Source organism: Taudactylus pleione, unplaced genomic scaffold, assembly GCF_031769625.1.
Source record: "Taudactylus pleione unplaced genomic scaffold, aTauple2 ptg000579l, whole genome shotgun sequence".
In the NCBI taxonomy this organism is placed as follows: domain Eukaryota; kingdom Metazoa; phylum Chordata; class Amphibia; order Anura; family Myobatrachidae; genus Taudactylus; species Taudactylus pleione.
In genome coordinates, this window is record NW_028284981.1 from 2,551,290 (window position 1) to 2,577,147 (window position 25,858).

At 45.8% G+C, this 25,858-nt stretch overlaps 2 protein-coding genes across 3 annotated transcripts in view; one reads left to right on the top strand and one right to left on the bottom strand.

The window, feature by feature from the left end:
* TTC16 (tetratricopeptide repeat domain 16) overlaps positions 1 to 15,318 on the top strand; it is a 20,519-nt gene extending 5,201 nt beyond the window's left edge. The window contains exons 4-14 of one of the 2 annotated variants that reach the window (XM_088453364.1): positions 1,033 to 1,123; positions 1,449 to 1,592; positions 2,887 to 2,987; positions 3,136 to 3,265; positions 5,835 to 6,049; positions 8,023 to 8,285; positions 9,279 to 9,420; positions 9,495 to 9,660; positions 10,631 to 10,764; positions 10,852 to 10,960; positions 15,070 to 15,318. In XM_088453364.1, coding sequence (XP_088309490.1) covers positions 1,033 to 1,123; positions 1,449 to 1,592; positions 2,887 to 2,987; positions 3,136 to 3,265; positions 5,835 to 6,049; positions 8,023 to 8,285; positions 9,279 to 9,420; positions 9,495 to 9,660; positions 10,631 to 10,764; positions 10,852 to 10,960; positions 15,070 to 15,228 — 1,654 coding nt within the window. In that variant the 3' untranslated portion in view covers positions 15,229 to 15,318. The remainder of the gene's footprint in view (positions 1 to 1,032; positions 1,124 to 1,448; positions 1,593 to 2,886; positions 2,988 to 3,135; positions 3,266 to 5,834; positions 6,050 to 8,022; positions 8,286 to 9,278; positions 9,421 to 9,494; positions 9,661 to 10,630; positions 10,765 to 10,851; positions 10,961 to 15,069) is intronic. The other variant, XM_088453365.1, reaches the window with a different exon arrangement.
* Positions 15,319 to 16,978: 1,660 nt separating this feature from the next.
* TOR2A (torsin family 2 member A) lies at positions 16,979 to 25,609 on the bottom strand. The gene is made up of 5 exons (XM_088453366.1): positions 25,394 to 25,609; positions 24,243 to 24,508; positions 22,017 to 22,192; positions 19,384 to 19,511; positions 16,979 to 17,663 (listed from the first exon to the last, which is right to left on the bottom strand). Exons 1-5 carry the CDS (start codon positions 25,521 to 25,523, stop codon positions 17,419 to 17,421), a joined length of 945 nt encoding a protein of 314 aa, XP_088309492.1. The 5' UTR covers positions 25,524 to 25,609; the 3' UTR covers positions 16,979 to 17,418.
* Between the last annotated feature and the right edge of the window lie 249 nt (positions 25,610 to 25,858).

The following is a 25,858-nucleotide window of genomic DNA, read 5'->3' on the forward strand; positions in this document are numbered from 1 at the left end:
GACTCGATTATCTCCTGATACACATCCGTTGTATGGGAATGGAGAGTCATCTGTGCGCTAAGGTTACTTGTTAGGTAGACTCCCAAGAGCCCTAAGACAAGTCTGGCAGTCTTATGCTGGGTACACACTAAACGATGTGTACCCAGCACGATCTCGTTCACAACGGGACCCGGCGGGGATCACGGCATCGGCTGACGATATCGCCCATCGGACCTACATGCAGGTCGATGTCGCTGACAACGTGCGGGAGCGCGCATTATCAGCGACATAGCGGGTACACACGGGCCGATGTGCCCGATATGTGGATCGCTTGACATATCGTCTAGTGTGTACCCGGCTTTACAGTCTTACATGACAAAAAACTATATAGGGGACACAATAGCCAGGATTCTTCACCAATCTGTGCTTTTTGGAAGTGTTGCAAAAAGAAACCCAGTGTGGAAAAAACTTGCTTGAAATCTCTCCTAAATTTTGCCAGAAGGCCTATGGGACACTCGCATAACAGGTGGAGGGACCTTCTATGGTATCATGAGACCAAGTTCTTGGCCACCATCCGATGTGCTATATTTGGCACAAGCCTAACACTTCAAATTATCCTTAAGCTGGGTACACACTTGTCCAGTCTTCGAGAGATCCGACGACCGACGGGTCTGCCCAGCATTGGACAAGTGTGTACCCACCGCCGACAGATCCGCAGACCAGATCCTGGTCGCCTGTCGGATCTCCTGGTTATTAAACACGCTTAAAAACTAGGAGACCAATCTGCCGTCCAGGCGACCAATGCTGCAGTGTGTAGGCTGCGGAGACCGGAGCTGGCGACCGATCTCTGGTCCCGTGAGCCCAGCACACCATCTGCGTGGCGGCGGTGCGGGATCCAGGTGCCATTTGGGCCCGCGCAGCATAAAACTATTTGAAAGCCGGTCGTAGATGAAACGTACTAAAGAATGGACAACAGACTAAATATCTCAACATTATATAACCCGCGGGTAACTGCGTATTTACGTGCAGATATTTCTACATTTGTCTTTCCAGCTACGAGCAGGGTCTGCAGTGCTTGTCGCAGTGTGAATGGGAGAAAGCGGTTATCTCATTCTCAAAAGCCATTAACCTGTGTCCGGAAAAGGTATAGTACATCTATGTAATAACAGCACAACACAATTGCTGTTACTCTCTATAGAGGTTTTCTTATGGCAAAGCTGTTGTATTAATTCAGCTTGTCCTGTATACGGGACTTTGGGGTACATTTAGGAAAATGTGCTGTAGCAATAACATCCAATCAGATGCTAGATTTCGTTTTCTAAAAGATGCTAGATAAATGACAGATTGTGACGGTTGCTATGGGTTACCGCACATATTACCTGTGCAACAGTTTATCATCAATGTCTCCCATTTTATCTCTCACTATCACTATAATCTTCTATAATGAGCCCTGTTGTATGGTTGTATAGATACAGCTGTATGTGAAGAGAGCAGAGGCTTTTCTCCAGCTCTGTGACTTCCAGTCTGCAGCCCTGAACTTGCAGAAGGCCTGCGCTGTCACTCACCCACTTCAGGAGCATATAGAACTGCTGGCCTTTACATATTACCTGCAGGTAAACTTCCCTCATGCGTCCGTATAATATTCATTCATATGAAGGTTTCTTATCTGGAAAATAGACTCTATTTAGCGTGGGTTTCTCCGGGTACTGGGGTTACATCCCACAATCCAAAAATACACTGGTAAGTCTATTGGTTTCTCAACAACAACAAAAATTAACCCTAGTGTGTTTGTGTGTGTGAGCATGTGATAGGGAATATAGATTGTAAGCTCCACTGGGAGTTTACAATCTATATTCTCTATCACATGCTATTCTCTGTCCAGAGCTGCAGAATATGTGTGCGCTATATAGATAACTGGTAATAAATAATAATAAAATAAATCCGTAGTGTGAACTGCCTATCGCAAACAACCACTGAGTACAAATTTGATGACATTGAGTTTGTAACAAGACAAATGACTACTTACGTCCGGCCCCCGGAAGATGAAGCTTCTGATAGCCCGTCCTGCTGATGAAGACTTTTGCAGGAAGGTCTCAGTTGAGTGTATCTAGCAAACAAGTATATGCCAATCTGCTTACCATTCCCCTTCATTACCACCCTCCACTCCCACTGCAGAACTTATCTTGTGCTGCAGCTAAACTCACCACTCAGTGTTGTCTGGTGTCATCCTGCGAGGGGATGACCCTAAAATTCCCGGCTCTTCCTTAGTGACCGGGAGCAGAGCGCTGCACCGTGATGTTATTGTACTGCGCCCCCGGCTCCTGGTCACCGAGAGGGATCTGGCAGTGCAGGGAAAGTCTCAGGGGGCAGCCAGGCATCTCCGTGAGTGCTGGGCACACCCCAGAGAGATGAAACCGGGGGTGTGACATACCTTACACACATACCTACTGTATGAAACACATACATTACACACACACTTACCTTTCCGCAGCTGCGGTTTATAGACCTTATTAGTATGGGACCTGGCAAGCTGGCACCATGTCATTAGGACCCTCCCCCTAGCGACAAAATGCGCCATTCGCGGGTCAATCGGGAGGGGGTGGAGCCAAATGATGCGATTCTAATGAAATTACATCATATTGGCTTTGCCTCTTCCCAATTGACCCGCAGGGCTTAAGTAGATGGTGCCTGCTCTTCAGGCTGTCAGGGAGGGGGATTCTGGGTATTCGTAAACCCCCCCTGCGTGCACTAGTGCACAGGTGACTGCAATCATAAATTGAGTGGAAATTCCAGGTGCAGAGAATTTTGTACCTGGTGGAAGCGGCCATGTTGGAGAGTCTGAGACTATTTTTTATTTTTTTTTCTTGACTATCTTTTCCAATGACTATTACTGTTATTATCATCCAGGGTCAGAGCCTGTTTGATCAGATGTGTCACCTGGATGCCTTGGAATCTTTTACGCGCGCTATAGAGATCCAGCCGCAGAACAGACATTATCACATGCACAGGTGAGACAGCAAGATGTCCGGTCTCTAGGTATTGGTGGCTCAGGGGCCTGGCACAGTTCTGTTTGGCAATCCACCTGGTTTTCACAATGAACCCATCTGTGTGGTCGCTGACCGTTCTCAGTCTCTTTTGCTGCCTGTTTCCTGACAGCATCTGTTGCCTTGCTGCCTTGGGAAGATATACAGACTGCATTCGTTTGATCAACAGACAGCTGGAAGAGGAACAAGGCAATCCTGAGTTATACATTGTGCGTGCCAGGCTATATGATCACATCAACAAGGTAACATCTTGACAGCGGCTATAATGGTATATACTGAAGATTTTTTTTTTTTCTGGTGACCGTCCCCTATATATTTATAAATATACATTATAATCTTCTCAGACCATATTAATTCATAATATTCTCATAAAATATAGGAAGATGGTTAATCAGAAAAGCCTGGGAGGGTTTGAATTATACTGTGTGTTTCATCCCAGTTCACCTGCCAACTGTTCACCCCTCCCCTTAGTATGTAAGCATAGGCAAACGCAGGGGGGGGTTTCCGTCTGCCTGGAAACCCCCCTCCCCAGCACACACCATGGCCACAATAGAACTAGTAATATAATAGAATGTTACTAGTGCTGCATGTTCTTTTCAGTATCACAAATTAAATGATTGGCACCAACTGTGGATCTTTAAAAATGTGTCAGCCAGTAATAAATACTATATATCTGTGTACCAACTAGGAGATGTGGAAAACATGCACTGCTAGGGGTGCACTGCTATAAACCATCAATAGGGTTAATAATTAATACTGTATAATAATACACTATCTAGTACATAAGGAGACCGATATGTACATATATGTCCAGGGCAGTGCTGAGTTCTTCTGCCGCTCCCTCAGACTCCCGGACTGGCTCCAATGCTCAGGAATGGTGCCCACATCTGAAATAAAACATTCTGCTCAGACAGGATGGAACTACTGCCGCATCTAATGGCTCACTGCGATCACTGGTCCTGTATATGCTGGAATTATGACACACAATTTACTTTGTATGTAACATATTAAAGCTGGACAATTGCTAATTATGCCCTCTTCATGGACTGGCCACACTCACTCTAAAATCAAGCATTTGGAAACCCCCCTCTAGAAATCCTGCATTTGCCACTGGTAAGCTCTGACAGGCAGGCAGGGCCAGATTGAGGGCCACATGGGCCTGGAGCTGAAAATGACCAAGGGCCTATTATGAGAAGCAGAGGAGGTGTGACCAGTGCTGTGTGGGTGTGGCCAGTGCCATGTGGGCGTGTACACCCCTATACTCTAAGCCCCAATGTCTCCCTAAATATGTAAAAGAGAAAAAATGCTTAATTTTGTGAGGTAAATATAAATACCCCAATTTTACTACTTATGATTTATGGCCGACTGTGTGGAGAGCAGATGGCCAGTCAACATCATGTTGTCATGACAATGGGCCTATTTTTATGTTGAGGCCTGGAGCTGTAGCTCCATCCGCCCCATTGTTAATCTGGCCCTGCAGGCAGGGCCCTCTCTCCTCTTGTTCTCCGTTAGCAGTTTCCATGCCGCCTGTGCTCATTGTTTTCGGTTTCCAAGAATGTCCAGCTGTCCTGATACTGCATGTTTGCCTTTACCTTGTGTACAGGCTTATCAAGTGCTGGACTGCCTCCCCTGTAACTTACCACCTCTTGCCCCACAGGATAATGATTTGGCCTCCCCCCCCCCCCTTATGTGTCCTCCTCCTAACTAGTCTGCCATTTTATCGCTGCACGTTGTTCGTGGTTTTGTCAATTTACACTGTATTGTACTTCTGTTATGTCACGTTACACTGTTATTATGTACGAGTATATTCCTTGTACAGTGCTGTGAAAAGCTTGTGGCACCATAAAAATAAAAGATAATAATAATAATCATCTAAGGTCCTGTCCAATTAAAGGGTATTCCTTGTAGTTTCACCTATTTAGCTTTCAATTAGCAAAATGCAGTCCAAACCCTTGAAACAAATACAGATAACAAAAATGACGGTACTAGCATGATGAGCAACTTTGGCTACATGCAGGTCACCAAAGCTTCACCTGCTACCCCCCAGTTCCTTCCTGCTTCTTTGCCATATTTCTTTGTTACACTTAGGGCCTGATTCAGACCCGGTCGCAAGCGATGAGCTCTCGCAACCGGGTCGATGGTGGCCCAGAGCGCATGCGCACGACGGAGCCGGCTCCGTCGTGCGCATGTGCGAGACCCGGATAGCAACGGGCAATCCGTCGCTCCGGGTCTCACACCAAAGGGTCAACATCGACAGCACGCCCCCTTTGGTGGGCGGGCCGGGGGGGTGGCTGCCCAAACGGAGGCGTTCCAATGAGAACGCCTACCGTTTGGAGCCGGCTCTGCTAGTGGAGAGATTCCGGCTCTGTTGGAGCCGAAACCTCTCTGGGGCTTGCGGCAACGAGACCCTACCACAAGGGTCTCGTCGCAAGCCCGATGGTCGCAATGGTCTTGACCATCGCGACCCTCATCATGGCCGCTCGCTATAGCGGTGGGTGGTCACCCACAGCTATGCGAGCGGCCAGGAGGCCGTTCTAAAAAGAAAAAAAAAAAAAAGACCGGCCCTGATTCAGAGCGAGTGCTCTGTCAGAGCGACCGGCTCTTAATCAGGCCCTTAGTTTTGTATTTTTTTTAATTGAATACCGCGATCAAGGGTAATGTCTGGCCCTTTGAAGATTAGGGGGCTGCCCAAGCGGCCCCTGTAGGATGACAGGTTACCGATTGCCAATTTAGCAGTAAAAATATATGTAAGGCTTGTGGACCCTTCGGCATCATAAATATGATTCATCAGATATGGTTTATAACCTCCAGGCCACACTGAGCTATCACGATGCATGGAAAGCTCTGTCACTGGACCCAGAGCACCCTGAAGCCCTCAGGATAAAAGAGAAACTGATGACAACAGCGGAGGAGGCGAAGATAAAAGCTGTGAACTACGCTGTCCAGGGGAAGCTACAGGAGGCCGTGAAGAAGATCTCTTTCGCCTTAGAGAACAATCCATCGTCAGCAGAGTATCACATTTTCAGGTATGTAGTTTAAATGTTAATAGTGCAGATTAGTACTGACGTGGCTTTTCATTGCTGGACTCCTTCATGTGTAATCGGATTAACTTTTTTAATTTGCCGTCTCCTGGGGCAAATAGAGTTAAGCTTGGTACACACCTTGCCGACGATACGCCTATGGTGGATCCGCAGACAGCGGCCGATCAGGTAAGCTATACAGATTTACTGATCGGCCGCTCGATGTGTGTTCCCCGACATCACAACTGCCTGCCCAATGAAGCCGTCAGTCACTGGCGGTCCCTGCAGCCTGTACACACAGCCAGATGTGCCGATATATCGGCCATGTGCTGCAGATGCAATAAGTCTGTGAACGATGTCGTTCACAGACATATCGGGGGACACACCCGCCGACGCACTCACGATTTATCGCCAGTTCGATTGAGCAACCGATTTAGGCCGTCATTCAGACCCACTCGCGAGCGGCTGTCCGCTCGCAAGTGGGTCGATGGTCTGCACTGCGCATGCGCACGACGGAGGGAGCTCCGTCGTGCGCATGCGCGAGACGCGACGAGCGAAGGACTATCCTTCGCTCGTAGTGTCTCATCAAAGGGGGTGTGCTGTCGATGTTGACTGACAGCACGCCCCCTTTGGTGGGCGAGCCGGGGGCGTGGCTGCCAGACGGAGGCGTTCCCAAGGGAACGCCTACCGTCTGAAGCCGGCCCCACTGACATCACTAGTGATGTCAGTGGGAGTGATTTTGGCTCTGATAGAGCCAAAATCACTCCGGGCCTTGCGGTTGAGAAACTGAACCGCAGGCTTCTGCTCGCAGTTTCGATGGTCGCGATGGTCAAGACCATCGCGACCATCATCCTGCACGCTCGTATAGGCTGTGGGTGGTGACCCACAGCTATACGAGCGTCCAGGAGGACGCTCCATATTTATGGAGGTGGGCCCTGATTCAGAGCGAGCGCTCTGGTCAGAGCGTCCGGCTCTGAATCAGGGCCTTAATGCCCAGTGTGTACCCAGCTTTACACAGCAGATTCAGTACAACTTATATCAGTCACGTGCTTTTCTAGTTTTCTACAGAGAGCCTAGCAGACAACAGCCCACAAAACACAACTTTACAGAACACCATTCACCATTTATGTTTGCACATCCACAGGCTCCTGGAGGCCAGCAGTACCTTCAGTTTCCCCAGGAACTGAGAGACCGGCTTCTGTTACCTTTATGGAGAAGTCATATCAACTTAATTTGGGAAAACCTCTTCCTCCCCCAACTTACGTTCCTTTCCCCAGGCTGCAGCACTTGGAAAATAGTGAGTGAGGCTAGTGTAGAGTATAGTGTGCCGGCTGATTGTACAAGCCGTGGAATTCACTTACTGCTTATTTATGAACAACAATACAACAGTATATCGCACCATGTAAGGATGGTTTCACGTACATTTCCAGAGTATACAGCATTTTTTATGAGCCTACAGAGTCTTCGTTCAGTAGAGCGTGTACAGGACTCGTTGAAGAGAGCTAGTCATCAACAGCGACGTCTTCTGGTGTCAACTGAAAGACAACTAGAGAAGTTGCCGGGCAACTGACATGCAACAGAGTCTATTTTGTGCCATGAAGTTACTTTCATTCGGGCTAAACGTGGCCCTAATCCATATTGGGGGATATATATTTTTTTTTTTCTCCAAATGAAAGCTTAGCTCTTATAGAAAACAAATTTTATCCGATTCCTAAATAAGAGTGTGATTCCACCTATGAAATCCTTGAAGTGTCAACAAAAAGTTTCTGTTCTAATTGGCGTGCAGTCTGAGTGCATACAAGTGTATGTTTATTTTGAACTAAATATAATTTTTTTGCAGCGATATTTAGGACTAAATTGGGGGAAATAAGCAGGTTTCTACAAATGGCTGTATGAGACCAGTATAACAGTTAATAGTCCTTGCACCTGGAGGTAGTATAGAACAACTGATATTTTATGTTTCATATTTGAATTTTCAGGGGTACAGTGTACACGAGGCTGAAGGATTTCAGTGCAGCGGTGGATGACTTTGTACGGGCCATGCAGCTTTGCAGTGCAGAGGGGGGAGACGGCAGGCAAGGCATGCAGCTGTATACCGAGGCCGAGAGGCAGTTACTGCTCACCTACAATAACTTTGCTGTGCATTGCTACATGAAAGGCTTCTACCAGGAGGGGGTGCTGTTACTGAACAAAGCTCTGAAGGGGGAGAGGAACAAGAAGGAGCTTTATATCAACCGGGGAGGTGAGTGATGGAAAATGGGCGAAGACATTAAAGGCGTTGCTACCGGGGATGATGCACAGTTAACCGCAGTGCTTGCTCGGATCTAAATACGGATCGTCGCCCATTTACACACCATTCAGCTGCAAGTGGAGATGTGACGGAGCTGCCTACCACTCTGAAACGCCCGTAATAGCCCCTGGTTGCGTTCACCAGGCACGTGCGCAGTGTGAAAAATCGCAAGACCCATCTGCAAAACGGACAAGCGTGCACAGTGCGTTAGTCTGAAACATATGGCTGCACCAGTACAGTGTAAACTATTTTATAATGATGGCAGTATGTACTCATATATACTTTACCACCACGTTTTATGTAGAGATGTACGAGTCTGGTTTGCAGAGAACAACAACCAAATTTAGGGGTTCCGAGTCGAACAGAGCCCGGAGTTCGGAATCACTTTGGGGTACTGAGTCGAACTGAGTCCCGGTTCGGATCTTCCTGTGGTTTGGAACTCGGATTTAAAAATCGAACTCTGGCTTCGTTTGTATGCTAACAGGCCATAATGACGTCATTATTTTAAAAACATGGGTGTCCGCGCACATCTCTAGTTTTATCACATTGAGAATATTTGTTCACCATCCCCCACTCTGTGAACAGGCTGCGGAAGCAGAGCATTTTGCCCTGTTACCAAACACTGCCATAGAACAGGGGTAGGCAACCTGTGACACTCCAGCTGCTGTGGAACTACACATCCCAGCATGCCCTGCCACAGGTGCTCTGTTAGGGCATGCTAAAGCTGTGGCAGGGCATGTTGGGATATGTTGTTTCACAGGTTGCCTACTTCTGCCTTAGACAATGCTGTGGTAAACAGGAAAAAGATTGGTTGTTGTGCACATCACCTCTCTGCCTAGTTACCTGTGTATCCCAGTGAGTCTAACAGGTTATTATATTATAATTTACATATATATATATATATATATATATATATATAATTTTGTGTCTATCTTTTTTCAACAGATTGCTTTTTCCAGTTGGGCGAGCTGGCCTTTGCCCTGGCAGATTACCATCAGGCGTTTGAGTTGGATGAGGGAGATTGGGGTATACGGATTCGCGTAGCGAAGCTTCTGGATGAGATGGGATTGCAGGCGCAGCAGCTGAGGTGGGTGGCGATACAGGGCGCCTACGCAGTGAATGGGTTACAGCACAAGCACTAAGCACTCTGTCCTCTCACAGGCAGTACCAGCAGGCTGAACGCCACTTCTCAGAAGCCATCAGGAAACACCCGCTCCTTCCTCAGCTATATCTCCACAGGGCCCGGCTGAGGCGCAGTATGCAGGACAACACAGACGCGCAGGAAGATGCGGTTATATCCATTCTACTGAACCCCAAAGGCGATGAGGTAGGTCACTCAGACACTCATTTACTATCTTATGCAAGATTCCGTTAGCTAATGCGAGAGTCATGCGCCTGCAAGTGAAAAGCTGTGCCGCCCAACAGCTAGGACTCTCCCATCAGCCGCCCACAAGTTAAGAGTGACTACGTGAGATCGCATTGTCACCGCCTGTACGTAGAGATCCGTCAGACTCAGAATCAGTCCTTTAGTCTCCCGTGGGACCATTATCACGGATGATATCACTATTCCTATAACGTATATTCCCCAGTATTTCAAAGAACAATAGTAACAAAGATTTCTTTCTTTTTTTTTTTAATACTTTGGAAACAAATAAATATGATAAAGCAGATTTTTAATTAGAAAAGGAAAGGATACGTCAGAGGAAAAAAATGAGGGAGCTGAGAATGAATCGGCTGCTTATTACTTACAGAGAGCCTGATTCAGAGAACGCACGCGATCCCGTCGCTGCTGTGATCCCGTATGCAGCGGACATGCGAAAATATGCTAATGACTCAGCCGCCTGATTGGGCACAGGGACACCCTCCTCCGGCGTCTCACTTCGGAGGCACATGGGACCTCTGAGTAAGCCTAGGCTGTCTCAGAATGAGCCTCACATAAGTCGCCAGGGCCTCTCCAGCTGTGAACGAATATTTGCGGAGGCTCATTAGAGCTCACCCAGAAAACTGTCCCAGCACGCATTACGTTTTTCTCGCCACCTCGCCCCATACTCTGATTATCTGACACTCGCTTTGCAAATAAATCATCTCTGCCACCGTTATTGCTAACCGATCGATGTGCATGCAAAAAATTGTCCCACTGCGTCCAGACTCTGACATTGAGAAGTGCAGGCAATCATTTTCCACAATGGTGAACATAGATGTAATTGAGTCCACTGTGCTGTAGCTTAGGAAAGTCCTAGCCCTGGACTTGCACATAGTGTTACAGCAGGTTACCGTTCCTGTGCGTTCCCTGGCAGGCACCACCTACAATGATGAATTTCTTCGCTGGGAAATCACTGGATGAAATTATAAACAGCAAACTGGCCGGCAGCGCTCGCTGCGCCCTAGAGAGGAGTCTGGTGAATCTTCCGGTTAAATGGAAAGACAGCATGTGAGTTACCTTTCACCAAAACACCAGTAGGACAGGGATGGGAGATGAGAACTTGTGATACATTAAATGCCATTTCTTCCTTTGTAGCCATTCTATGCGTGAACAGGTGGACGGAACCACAACTAGGACAGAGGGGGACATTGCAGTCTGCATGACTGACCAAGAGCTTGCAGACATAGGTCACAGGCAAAGGCAGGTGAGACCCATGGGGGGGAACCACTCGCTGTCAATGAGAACCATGGATTCTATACACAAATAGTTACAACCATTCAATGAACACGTTCCAGGCCATTCCAGTACCACATCAGGGCCGGCAACAGAAATTTTGGAGCCCTGTACACAGGGCCCCCACCCCTTCCTGGTAGATACATGCGAATACTATAACACCGAAGATACTGCAATACTCTAATTGTTCACACAGGAACTCATATAATCAGGGTGTCAACTACACAATGAAAATTTACAATATATGCTACACTGCGCCCCAAGATACATTATATGCCACAATGTGTCCCCAAAATACATTAGAAGCCACATGGTGCCCCAATTCCCAATATTAGTCATACCGCACCTGTAGACATTGGTTTTGTCATACATGTGGGCTGAGCTCAGCCCCAAGTGACCGGCTCTCGGGCACAATACTAAAACTGGGGACAGAGGGGGAGAAGTCACTTGTTACCCATCTATACCCAGTGTCTTCATCTCCATTGTCCCCTGGTGGATGAAGGAGAAATTGGTTTTGGTCATACATACAGCGCATCCAGATAGTATTCACAGCGCGTCACCTTTTCCACATTTTGTTATGTTACAGCCTTATTCCAAAATGGAATAACTTAATTTTTCTCCTCAAAATCTGCACACAATACCACATAATGACATGTAAATTTTTTTTTTATATATATACCGTATATACTCGAGTATAAGCCGAGGTACCTGGGAAAACTTATTGACTCGAGTATAAGCCTAGGGTGGGAAATGGCAGCAGCTGGTAGTGCCCCCAGTAGTAATCCCTCCTGGTAGTGCCCCCAGTAGTAATCCCTCCTGGTAGTGCCCCCAGTGGTAATCCCCCCCTGGTAGTGCCCCCTGTAGTAATCGCCCCCTGGTAGTGCCCCCAGTAGTCCCAACCCCCCCGCCGCCCAGTAGAGAGACGTAATAAGAATAAAAAAAAAATCACTTACCTGAAACCCCCGCTCCTGGTCCCGCCGCTAACAGCTCCTCCGGCCGCTTTGCATGGGAAAGACGTCATTACTCATGACGTCTCTCCCATTACCCACTGCGGGAGCCGGAAGATGGCTCCCGCAGTGGGAGTAGCAGCAACCGATGAGAGTCTGACAGACTCTCAGCGGCTGCTGATTACAGCAAACACACAGCTGCCGGCTCCGGCGGCTGTGTTTGTGCTGTGTAGCACTGACCGAACTCCGTCCGGTCAGCGCTACACTTCACTCGAGTATAAGCCGAGGGGGTACTTTTACAGCACAAAAAATGTGCTGAAAAACTCGGCTTATACTCGAGTATATACGGTATATTTTTTTCCAAATGTAATTTAAAAAAAAAAAAAAAAAATCTAAGAAATCACATGTACATAAGTATTCACAGCCTTTGCCATGAAACTCAAAATTGAGCTCAGGTGCATCCGGTTTCCACTGATCATAATTGAGATGTTCCTACAGCTTAATTGGAGTCCACCTGTGGTAAATTCAGTTGATTGGACATGATTTTGAAAAGGCATACACCTGTCTATATAAAGGTCCCACACTTGACAGTGCATGTCAGAGCACAAACCAAGCATGAAGTCCAAGGAATTGTCTGTAGACCTCAGAGACAGGATTATCTCGAGGCACAAATCTGGGGAAGGGTACAGAAAAATATCTGCTGCTTTGAAGGTCCCAATGAGCACAGTGGCCTCCATCATCCGGAAATGGAAGAAGTTTGGAACCACCAGGACTCTTCCTAGAGTTGGCCGGCCGTCTAAACTGAGCGAACGGGGGAAAAGGGCCATAGCCAGGGAGGTGACCAAGAACCCAATGGTCACTCTGTCAGAGCTACAGCATTCCTCTGTGGAGAGAGGAGAACCTTCCAGAAGGACAACCATCTCTGCAGCAATCCACCAATCAGGCCTGTATGGTAGAGTGGCCAGACACAAGCCACTCCTTAGTAAAAAGCACATGGCAGCCCATCTGGAGTTTGCCAAAATGCACCTGAAGGACTCTCAGACCATGAGAAACAAAATTCTCTGGTCTGATGAGACAAAGATTGACCTCTTTGGCGTGAATGCCAGGCGTTATGTTTGGAGGAAACCAGGCACCGCTCACTGCCAGGCCAATACCATCCCTATTGGGGATGTTTTTCAGCGGCAGGAACTGGGAGACTAGTCAGGATAGCGGGAAAGATGAATGCAGCAATGTACAGAGACATCCTGGATGAAAACCTGCTCCAGAGCGCTCTTGACCTCAGACTGGGGCGACGGTTCATCTTTCAGCAGGACAACGACCCTAAGCACACAGCCAAGATATCAAAGGAGTGTCTTCAGGATAACTCTGTGAATGTCCTTGAGTGGCCCAGCCACAGCCCAGACTTGAATCCAATTGAACATCTCTGGAGAGATCTGAAAATGGCTGTGCACCGACGCTTCCCATCCAACCTGATGGAGCTTGAGAGGTGCTGCAAAGAGGAATGGGCGAAACTACCCAAAGACAGGTGTGCCAAGCTTGTGGCATCATATTCAAAAATAATTGAGGCTGTCATTTCTGCCACAGGTGCATCAACAAAGTATTGCGCAAAGGTTGTGAATACTTATGTACATGTGATTTCTTAGGTTTGTTTTTCTTTTAATTAAATTTGCAACAATCTCAAAAAAACTTTTTACACGTTGTCATTATGGGGTATTGTGAGTATAATTTTGAGGCGAAAAATGAATGTATTCCATTTTGGAATAAGGCTGTAACATAACAAAATGTGGAAAAGTGAAGTGCTATGAATACTTTCCGGATGCACTGTATACTTAAACTTACTTGTAAAGCTGCATACACACACAACGATTTTGTTACCAACGATTTTATGAACGATTTTCTGTCAGATTATCTGTCAGACTTTTTTAAAGTGTAATGAACGATTTTTTTGAACTACAAACGATTTTTGCATATTCCCTTAATGAAAATCGTTGAGTTGACAAGTCTGACTGAACTACAAGCGTGAACGCATGAACGATTATTGTTCATCGTTTGACTTGACGATTTTTTTAAACGATATAGTTTAACGATAATCGTTCAAATAATCGTTTTGTGTGTATGCAGCTTCACTCTAATGAGTGCCTTGCATATAGCTCTGTCATGATCATGATCAAATTTACAGGTTCCGTGGCTTCTGTAGGGGTCTCTCTAATAAGGGACGGAAAATAATTCAGATGTTATTAAAAAGTGCACTTTTTTGGCTTATCACATGTTTACATATCGGGAGCATTACCAGCCGGTATGTGTGTTAACATGCAGCAGCCACGCGGCTTCTGTGGGGATCACAGACTGCGCATTAGTTCTTGGAATATGTACCAGATCTCGCGCACGCGCAGTGGGGACGGCTGGGAGGTGAAACACAGCACATCAACACTAGGCTGATCAGCTGTGGGTCTTGCTCGCATCACCGGGGGGGGGGGGGGGGGGGGGGAGGAGTAATCACGGTCGCAGAGCCCCCTGAGCCATAGTCTGATTGACAGGTTGCAGCCGTTTGGGGGGCAGCGACTGGGTCCATTCCACAAAACGGAGGCGTTTCGTTTCTGTTTTGTGGGAGGGCCAAGCCCAGGATCTGCGTCATCGACCGCAGACTTCCCAGACCTGGCAGAGGGGTTCAGACAGCCAGGCTGATGGTGATACAAAGCAGCGTCAACGGGCGCTGCACTCTGCTCACAGATCCCAGCAGAGGTTGTCCATTTCCTACAGGCACCTTCTGCTTCATTAGAATTGTTAGTTTAATGGTATTACATATCTGCTTCCCTGTGGCTGTGCAATACCGTCCACGTCCCATAGGGGCTCACTATTACACATGCCACTTGTAAAGCAAAAAAAAAAAAGGTGGGGGGGGGGTGTCCTGTTATACTGGACAGGAGTCATTTTATTAGTAGTTATAAAATGAAAGCAAACATCAGATTGGTTGCCATCAATCACCAGTTATCTGTGGAACAGAGGTCATTAATTGGATTTTGTGTCTTAGATATCATATCTGCACTGCTAGGCACATCACCTCATATTACATGTATATTTAGGACATTTTGCTTGCTTACATAAGAATACAGAGTGCTTTTATCCACTGCAGCTGAAAAAAGAGGTCCGCGCAGCCCTAAACAGACGAGGACGCTTGCAGTCCACAGCCCCTCGGGTCAGTAAGCCACCCCTGCCCCAACCAGGGAAACCCACCAAGGACACTCCCCATCATTGGAAGACCTTTGGGCTAGGACTGACAAACCCTGGATAAGCAGAGATTATGCAGAAGGTCCTAACTACAGTAAGGCACCTGCCGGCACAGTATTCACCTTGAATGAATGTTTATTGGAGGAATAAAACAGTATTAATCCATTGCCTATTGCAGTTTCCTGTAAGAGTATCACTGTGCATGAGCAAGGTGTGCACTATAATGCTTAGCCTGACATAAGGAAGCTGATTCTCTAATAGTTATCTTTACTAGAAGGTCAGACACCAATCTTCATAGATTATACGCGATACAAAGTTTAGTAATGGGACATAGCTAAATAAAGATTTTGAAACTGTAGCATAAAATAAATACTGATACCAGGTGCTGGAAGAGAAAAGAAGATACTTGCCAGGGTTGTCATTCAGTTAATTAGTTTGTACATATCCTTAATTGGAGCGGTTACCCATTGTTTCTTCCTTTCCATTTACATTGCCCTTGGATACGGTAGATGCACGTAATAAAGAGCAAAGCCGTTATATCCAAAAGGTGAGTAAACAGATTGCCTAGGTTAGTGCTGGACAACACGTCCATGGGCCGCCATCGGCTTGGCAAGCCTTCACTTTGGTTCCCAGCTCTGTGTCATCAATCTGACTTAGTATCTGCTTTATATCAAAGCGAGTATGAATGGGAGCAGCTTACTTCCGCGTCAGGTGACCTCCACTGTGCACGCCTCACAGCCAATCATTCTGCAGCATGTGCTCTTGTCCCGCCCTCCACCTGTGAAGGTGTTTGTAGACATGTGGAGTAGGTGCCAGTGTCGGGATTCTGACCATCGGGGTCCCGTACTCAACCCTAATGTATGGTTGGTTTTGTTTTAGTGTAGATTGTCCGTTTTCAGCAAGACTAGTTTATAACCTTCAATGTCTGCGTGAAATGGTAAATCAGTAACATTTGTTTTTTTATTTATTTATTTTTTAATTGATAGGCGCTGCACCTTAATTAAAGGACTTTCAGGTCATCTCACCCTTACGCAGTCTGCTCCAAGGTTGCAGGTCACAGTTCATACCCGTACAGCTACTCTAGCCAGACTGACCAGGACAGGCAGCTGAAATAACCAAACAACCGTAACATGGGATCCAGATATAATGTCAACATTTATAAAAAAAAAAAAAAAAGACCCAGCAGGAACGGTTTGTTGACATTCTAATCATGTCGACAAAATATAACCAACCTCTATAATATATACAAAGAATGCTCACAGTGATTTAAAGGAGCAAATTATTACACTAATTCAGCCATATTGAATACCCCTAATAACTGTATTGTTGCCTAAAGCTCTTTTCTGCTGTTGTTTTAACTTGCTACCGAAATTTAGGGTAATTTACGGCCCTTTTAAGAGGTTAGAGCACAAGTTCACAAACTTAATTCTAAGGACCCCAAACAGTGCATGTTTTCCAGGTCTCCTCCCAGATTCCCAAGTGAAATAAGTAGCTCCACCTGTGGATCTTTTAAAATGTGAGTAATGAATGCACCTGCAAGGTGACCTGGAAAACACGACCTGTGTGAGGGTCCTGAGGATAGAGTTTGAGAACCACTGAGAGCCTTCCATGCGGCCCCTGAAGCCTATCCCTTCTATAAGAGAACCATTGCTACATTCCGAGATGCAATAAGGACTACGCAGAAGAGAGATAAGGAGCGAGCAACGTTACAGCAATACTATTCCCAAAAGGATCCTAAACCACCAGAGGAGTCATAATATTTTCTCCCCTAAATCCTCTATTTTTCACCAGGTTCCCAAACTTGAAATTCAAAGAACTTGTTAAAGCTGGGATTTTATTTTAGTAGGTCTAAAACATCTATAAAAAAAAAAAGAATGAAAAATTCAATCTTTAAAGTGCAAGTGGACCATGAGGGCAATTACCAGCCTCTCCCAAGAGTAGTCCGCTCTCTAAGGAGCAAATAAAATTAAATACACTGATTCTCGAAGTTCACACACATCCATCCCCCTATCCCCCCACCTCCTCAGTATGTAAGCAGCCAGGTAATTAGCCACGTGGCTCTAGGATAAGGACATACAAGCAAATTTGAACTTTGTACTTTGCAAGACTCGGTCCTTAATAAACCATATTCTCTGTAAACACTGGCCGGCTGTTCACATTTTTGCCACGAGGTAGAAACCCTGAGGTTGATCCGGGAATGAGAGTCTGGTCTATTCTTTAAAAAGTCTCTATTAATCGCACACAGAGCGGCGGGTCACAAGTAATAGTTGATCCGCGATGGCACCGTTTTGCAGCCTGTCAATGAGAATACTTTTTCCTCTTCGGGGAAGAAAACTAGACTGTCTGTTACAGAGCGTACAATCTCTTCGTCAGCCGCCAGGTCCAGCTGCTCCATCTCGCTTCGCACGCATTGCCTGACGTGGTTGGGACGCAGCGGCAAAAATGGCACAAAGACGTCTATGAGGTTCTGTTTAATGATCTCAGATTGCCAGAAACCATCTGCAAAAAATAAACATATAGCAATGTAATCAAAGTATAACTAGTGGGGAATTCAATTATGGTTAAATAATAGGAGCGAAAAATACGTAAAGAGAAAGCTATAAGGGGAGATTTATCATGCCTTGGAGAGACAAGGGGGGAGATGTAAGAAGAGATGTTAAGTACCAAATGCACTTTAACCAGCCCTATTTGACAGTTTCATGTATGAAAGCAGATAATGTAGCGAAAAGTAATTTCTCTAATCAGCGACGGAAAATAATTCAGATGTTATTATAAAGTGCACTTTTTTGGCTTATCGCATTTTTACATGTCGGAAGCATTACCAGCCGGTATGTGTGTTAACCTGCAGCAGCCGCGCAGCTTCTGTGGGGGTCTCAGGCTGCGCATTAGTTCTCGGAATATGTGCCAGATCTCGTGCACGCGCAGTGGGGCCGGCTGGGAGGTGAAACACAGGCTGATCAGCTGCGGGTCTTGCTTGCATCGCCAGAGGGGGGAGGGGGGTGGCGGGGGTTTCTCTCCCCCACCCCAGCATTACTGCCTCCTGCTTCGCCCCGATCAGAGGCACGATAAGTGCTGCTATAGTACATCTGCCCCGAAGTGGAGTAGTCACCCAGAGCAACCGATCATCTTTTAACTGTCATACCAAAGACTGTGCTAGTTAAGTAACAGTTAGAAGCTGATTGGTTGCTTTGGGCCTTCTCCCTCCGGCTTGATACATATTCCCCATAAAGAGAGGGAAAAACTACCCGGATATTGTATACCTGCCTATCTCATATCCAAGCCTTGAGCTACATATAGGTCTTTATATTGTATATATCCGGTACTTAATTGTTATCCAATGTCTCTTTGATTTTGTTTCTATGGATGCACATAACGTTTTGTCTATTGTATATCATTTACCAGTGTATATGATGCTCACTAATACCCCTTTCAGACATACGACCCGGGAAATTTACTGCTCAGACCTGGGAATTTCTCCTGTGCAAATTCACGGGTATTTGGTCGAGACCCCCCTTTCACACTACAGTGTCTACCCGGGAAATTCCCAGGTAGATCCCTCTCAGACATAAGCAGGGTTTTTAGTTTTAAATATTACCTGCCTCTCCTCTGCCTTTCCTAGCCTATCCCCTCTCTGGCTGATGATGTCATCATCATGCAGCAGGCAGCCGACCAATCACTACAGGCATTTTATTTTATTATTAAATTATTTACATGTATCCTGGTGGTCCAGCGGGAATGCGGGCGGCCCGCTGTGGCAGAGACCCGCCGGCAGGTGACCCCGGCGCTGGGGGTGGTGAGCAGCAGCGTTGAGAGTCCTATAGGATGCTCTGCGCTGCCAAATCAATGTAAAACCTGCTTGGTGCAGCCCGGGAGTAGTAAATTCCCAGGTAGCACCATTCAGACATAAGCAGGTTAATTTCCCGGGACATTCCCTGGTCGATTGAAGGGTCGGCTACCTGGGAACGTGTTCCCGGGTAGGTACCTTTCAGACATACGCAGCAACCCGGGAATTTGGCTGAGGCAGTCCAAATTCCCGGGATTCTCGGCATGTCTGAAAGGGGTATTAGTGTAATTTATAGGCTTCTGTTTTGCCAACTTGTCAGCAGTGTCTTTGCTTCAATGAAAAAAAACAAAACAAAAGGAAAAACTAAAAAACAAGGTAGATACAGTTCAGTCGTTTATGAATGATCTATGGTTGTGTCAGAAAAGTTACACTTACGCTGAGAGTTAGAAATGACCGTTTTAGAGATGGCAGATTCCACGTCACTCAGCTGGATCTCCTCTCGGTCTTTGCGCTCTCTCCAGAAATTCAGCGCTACCTGATTAATGGCCTCTCCTCCAGAATTACTGCAAATATTAATAGCAGGTCCCATAAACCAGTGAATGGTTATTATAAACAATAAATACACAAAATAATATAGCACACATTGCTTTTAATGGGTGACAGACCACCGGCTTCCCCCATTTAAGGTCTTTATCAAACCAATCATCCGTGATCTCGACAATCAATCTTACTAGACTGACGCTCAAGCCACTAAAGCCATCACACAATGTAAGGTGAATGCCTTTTCTCATCTTTTCAGTGTGTTGCTCCGTACCCTATCTAGGCCCCTGATAGAAAAGCTGGAGGTCGGTGAAGTCACTCGGTCTTTCCCCAGTGGTAAAGCAGGTGACCTCCCAATGAGGATGTGTCATCCCAACTTTTGACACTGTTCCATGTGTCTTTCCCATCTGAATGTTGCCCACTACCCATGTAGGAGGCCTTAATTGTGTTCTTGGCAAAAGGACCCAACCCTTATACTGCTCTACATCATTATTGTAGAGTAATATTTGAAAATTCTAGCCTAGATACTATTACTTTATTATTAGCTGTGATCAGACTGGCTCTAAACCGTGCACATGAACATGCATGTACATGCTGGGCCTATACCAATCTTACATACCCATATAGCCACCAGGGAGCAGGCCTCCTGGAATGATGCAAAAGTGTTTAATTCTGTGGAGTATTTTTATTTATTTATTTTCTCCTTTTTTCTTCTCTTCTTATACTCCCCCCCCCCCACTACCCATCTTCTTTCTTCCCCCTTCATTTCTTCTATTATGGTTGAAGTCACTATGATATATTACTGCTTAATTTTCTATTGATTGGTAAAAAGAGAAAATTGTGGCCAAATTATTACCTCAAAACCACAAGTGAACTGTATGCTATAAATTGTGACTGTCATTGTTTTCTTGTCATATTTGCTTGTGTACCAGAGTGTATTTGATGACTTCAATAAAAATATTTTTGAAAAAAAAATAAAAAATCTGTGGAGTAGTCTCATCACCGGTCAGGTAATTTATTGAAATGGGTCTAGCACCCGTGCTGCTCCTCCAGGCTTGTGTGCGCATAGATGGTTGGACACCAGATAATCTCTCGCTGGGGAGGGAACCTGGCTATAGAGTCAGGCTGGCACGTTGTTCAACGAACCTTGTATAGTAGGCCTGGACTAGGGGCACAGTCTCTCTATACGTATAGGACATGATCCAGTCCCTGATGGATCAGGGTCTTCCTCTTACCAGAATAACAGAAGTCATAACACCAAGCTTTACTCACAGATAGCCTGTTATGTTACTGGTCAGGACAGAACGGGTGCCAAAGAGCCAACAAGAGCAGCAGGACATGTGGGCAGTCTCTTTCAGGAACCCAGCCCATCACTCCCTTCCCCTATCCAACTTTGGGCCCAACTGCATGGTCTCTCTGACTTGCATCAAATTCACCAAGAGACGAGCCAACTATTAATAGTTTAAGTGCCAGGCTCCGCTCATCACCCATCTATACCCCAGTGGGTATGCGTTCGGCATAATCGGCAGTCGGGATGCCGATGCTTACATTACCGGCGCCAGCATCCCAACCGCCGGGATGCCGCAGGTAAGTAACAGGGTTGGGGGGAGGGTTAGGTTTAGGCACTAGGGGAGGGAGGTCAAGGTTAGGTACCAAAGAGGGAGGAGTAGGTAGAGAGGGGAAGGGTTAGCATGCCGACCAACACGTGTCGGTATGTTAACCCCATCGGGATTCTGATAGACAGGATCCAGACTGTCGGTATTTCATACCGTTTCCCTCCATTGATCCCTAGTGGATGATGGAGAAAGATGGTGTTATGGAAATATTTTTTTTAAAATACCAAAGACCTAGAAGACCCAATTTCCAGGCCTGGATTTACAGATGGAGAGCTTACACACGTGGAGTGGAATAAAAATCAGGCACTAAGGGGAGAGGGGGGGTGGGCTGCAACTGTAATGGAGACGATGACCAGTACATGCAAATAAAATAATCTGGTTTTCATGACACGTTCTTTCGGTCACCTGAAAAATAAACGCTTCTAGAGAAAGGCTACTTGTTACAGTCCAATAGAAGCCGGATCATTGAAAAAATAAATAAAAGGCATTACCTCCCTGGTTACAATCACAAATGGCCGCTCCCCTCCTCATATCACACATAGGGGTAGTTTACTTTCCTCGCAGACATTTCTATAGTGGGAGGAGACCCAGCGGCAAATCCCAGAAAACTTCTCTCCAGCCAACAACTGCCGATCGCTGTACAGCAGCACAAATTGCAGGGAGCGAGGTGACTGCCGCTCTCCTTACTCTCCCTGCATGATGTGCCATTGTGCTGTTATACAGCGGCCAGCAGTAGTGAACAGGTGAGAAGTGTTATGAGGTGAGGGTGGTACCGCACTGATGGTCCTCCCTCTGGATCCATCACTGAGGAGATCAGGACCGATACTCATTGTCCCTGTGCTGCCCATATGAGAAAGATGACAATCTCACTGTGTGGCTATACAATTCTGTATTGTGCGATAACGAACTTACCTTATGAAGATAAATATGGCCTTCTTGTAGTTTGAACCAAAGACCACCCAGGAGGGGCCCAGGAACGGGACGATGACATCAATCAGCCCCGGGTGCATCTTATCCATCTCCTCAAACAGAAATATGGAGCGGCTGCAGGCGGTGAGGTTGCCCTGGATCCACTGTTTTAGGTCCTCCTACATAATGACGATACAAGGGTCATCAAACAGGAAATAGAGAATGGGGCTTAAAATGGATTAAATAGCAGTAAACCTCAGGGGACCTGGAAGAATGCAGCCTCGTTGTACACAAAAACCACTACGACATGATAAAAGTACAAAGGACCTGCACGTCCACTCTGACACGGAGGATAGTAATTGAAGTACCAGTCAAAGCTGTTAGTTCTTGAACTTTTTGATATACATGCAAATATTCCCATGACAACATTATGTTTCATAGCTTTCCACACTAATAAAACCTGTTACACCGGAGTTTCCAGATAATAGTGAGAAGACAACATGGTGATACTCATGATAAAGACACCTTTTATAGGCTGTCAATCATTTTCATTCTAGTAAGACCAACAACATAAAGGGAAGTTGGATTGGTCTTTCCATGTACGATTGTGCTTGTACACAAGGCTCGTGTGTGATCTGACGGACTTTACACCATAAGTTCTTGTGCACTAAGGGCATTCATATCTAATGATATTACAACATATGTTTTTGCTTTCTGGGGACATCTGTGCTGAGAATGACAACGTTTTGCCTCGTCCTGAGATCGGAACTTGGTGGGAAGAGACAAACCTAAAACTGAACGGCTCATCTCTACTTATAAGAGATGCTGATTCAGTCACTGCCCCAGACATAGAGACGGGTCATTCCACGGTAACTCACGTTACAAAGTGACATAGCAAGTATATTCATGGCCATCAACAGCAAAAGGAATTTATGTGAAATTCATTTTGAGTCAGAGTCTGGAAACGGAAACTGTATACAGGAATTGCTAATGGTTTGTTATGTCACTTTGTAACGTGAGTTACCATGGAATGACCCAGACCATTAAATGTTGAAGTCTTCAGACAGAGCATGGGGTTAATATTATTATTGTGAAATAAAATATCAGAGACGTAGGACTTTATTTCCAAAGAGTTGGAGGTGAAAATTTAAAATGACACTCGCAGTCGGTGTAAAGCACGCCGGGCTAGCAGCTGACAAGTTGCTAAGGCAGAGGGTTCCCAAAAGCCTCAAGGTTCCCCGACAGTTAAGGTTTTAGGGATATCCATGGTTGGGCACAGGTGGTTAAATCAAATTGACTGAGGTGCTAAAAGTCACCTGTGCTCCTCCATGGATCACTCTAAAACCTGAACTGTTGGGGAGCCTTGAGGATCGCATATGGGAACCCTGAACTATGGTCAACATCTCCATTCTGGCACTTTTGCCCTACAATGCACTAAGAAATTCAAGTTGCAATCCCACTTGAGCTATAACCAGAGACGCGGCTTCTCTTCTAGGTGAACATGTTCACTGAGAGACACTTATTCTTACATCACACGAGTGCACCAGGCACTACAAATCCAATCTACTGCGATTGCAATCTAGCTCCTCTTTAGTGTGGTGGAGAATTACGTAACAGCCTGTAGTCCTACAGAAAGAATTCCCGGCACGGAAATAGCTTCACAGAGGCTACAAAAATATAAAAAATTCCACCAAAAAATATGGACAAAACATTACCGCAATCAGGAACAAGTAAAACCTGCATATGTAGATCTAAGTGTGGTTTTCCCACCTCCAGATAACTGTAAATGATTTGTCTTTACATGCTCTCCAGCAACTTTTACTAAATACATTGCTTTGGCTTCCCATGATACATGACTGGTAAAAGTGGTGATAGACCAAGGCGAGATCTGCCAACAATTAACCTCCGCTCTCAGTACTGGACCTTCCCTAGTAGACCGTAGAACGAACGCTTTGGATCTGTAACCAGGCTTTACTGAATTGTCACATGAAGAATGGAAACGTCTATTCAATTATGGTCCAACTCTAGAATCCCACATCTCCTCCTAAAGGTCCTGTCTATATGAGCAGCTTTCCTTTATACACTGAACGGAAGGCAAGACTTCCTGGTCACAAATTATCAGCGGCCACCTGGAAAGAAGTGTTAGCTCTTCGTACTTTGAAATGCCATTTTGTTCATCATAGTTTCTGCAATATTCTACATGCGACACGGATAAGGCAATTTGCTAACCTTGTACTGATCCACATACTGAGCATGAGGGAAGTGAAGAATAGGAGAGAACTGGTGAACGTAAGGGCTCCGGTTTCCATCTTTGTACAGATGTTTTACCAGCAGGGAGCTCACAAAGGTTTTACCAGTGCCACTCCAGCCATGGAAAGAGAACACAAGAGGCTTCCCGGGGTTGTCGGTCTCCACAAACTCTTTCACGGCCTTCACCACCAGCTCCCTTGCCAGGTGCTGCCCAAACACATTAGAGGCAAGATCACATTCTAATGCTGTGGAGACAAAAAGGAAGACGATCTATGAGGCTGACCTCCATAAACGCAGGGGTAGTTACAAAAGGACAACTACTATAGGGAGATTCATTTAAGCAGGAAGTGTGGCGGGATAGTGCTGGTACGGAACATTTATTTATTCTCGCCCACACCTCACAGGAGCAACCACAAATAAGCAATGCTTACTGTACCGTAATAACCGCAACAGCGCACAGTGGGACCTTTTGCTTAATCTAATCAACCCCCTCCTGGTGCAGTAAGTGGGAGAAGGATAATTAATTCAGTAACTTGGTGATCATGCCGGGATGCTGCAGGGTGATGTTATAGCTCACAAGTGTCCAGATTTTGCACAAAAAAAAAAAAAAAAAAGAAAAAAAAGAAGAAGGACTAGGGACTGGCACAGCACCATTATTATGCCAATCTAAAGGCCCCCATACATCAGCAATTGATTGCAGCAATCGTGCAATTTGCAATCGTTTGAAAAAAGGAAAGATTATTATACACAATCGATTGCAAATTGCATGATTGCTGATGTATGGGGGCCTTTAAACTCTCCAATTCTTCTTTATAACCTACCAAAGGATGGCTGTGCATGCTGCAATCTGTAGCTGTGCAAAAAATTCCATAAATTCCCTAAAACCAGACATATGCCACCATGGCAGTTTCTATAAATCTGCCCTTTAGGCATCTGGACATACTGTATATTAGATTTACATGGAAAGGATGCCTTATTAGGAAAACACAGGGAGAACTAGACACGTGATACATAGCAATGCTCAACTGAAATGGAGATACCACCCCGTTGCTTATTTTCATTCATGTTTAGAAAATAAAAGAGTCAGAATAAAGTTTGTAGAAAAAAAAAAAAATGCACGCTACATTTACCTTTAGGGTCTATGCGGAAGCCGCAATCGCAGAAGGAGTAGAAGCTGCAGTGAAGAGCGGACAGTTCCCAGCAGCACCCGGAGCCCAAGCCGAGGACAACCAGTAGCAGCAGGAGGAAGCCGCCCGCCATCCTCACCACTGTCCCACGGCATGACGGTAACTATACTGACTCACAGAGTCACAATGGTGCACCCAGCAGTGCTGGCAAATGGGCAGCGAGAGGGTCACGTGATCGTGCTTGACGGAGTTTGGCGGCCATGTTGGTAAGGGAAGAGTGTACTCTTCCTCCCACCTGACACACTTTCATTGAGATGCAGTTTTTTACAACTACTCTTTAACACCTTACTGCCTAGGCAGCATCCTACTATATTTATTTTATGAATATTTTAAAACAATTAAGTGGTTTGCTTATGTATTCAAACAAATGAGTTATTAGTTAGTGGGGGAGTACTGGAAATGCAGTTT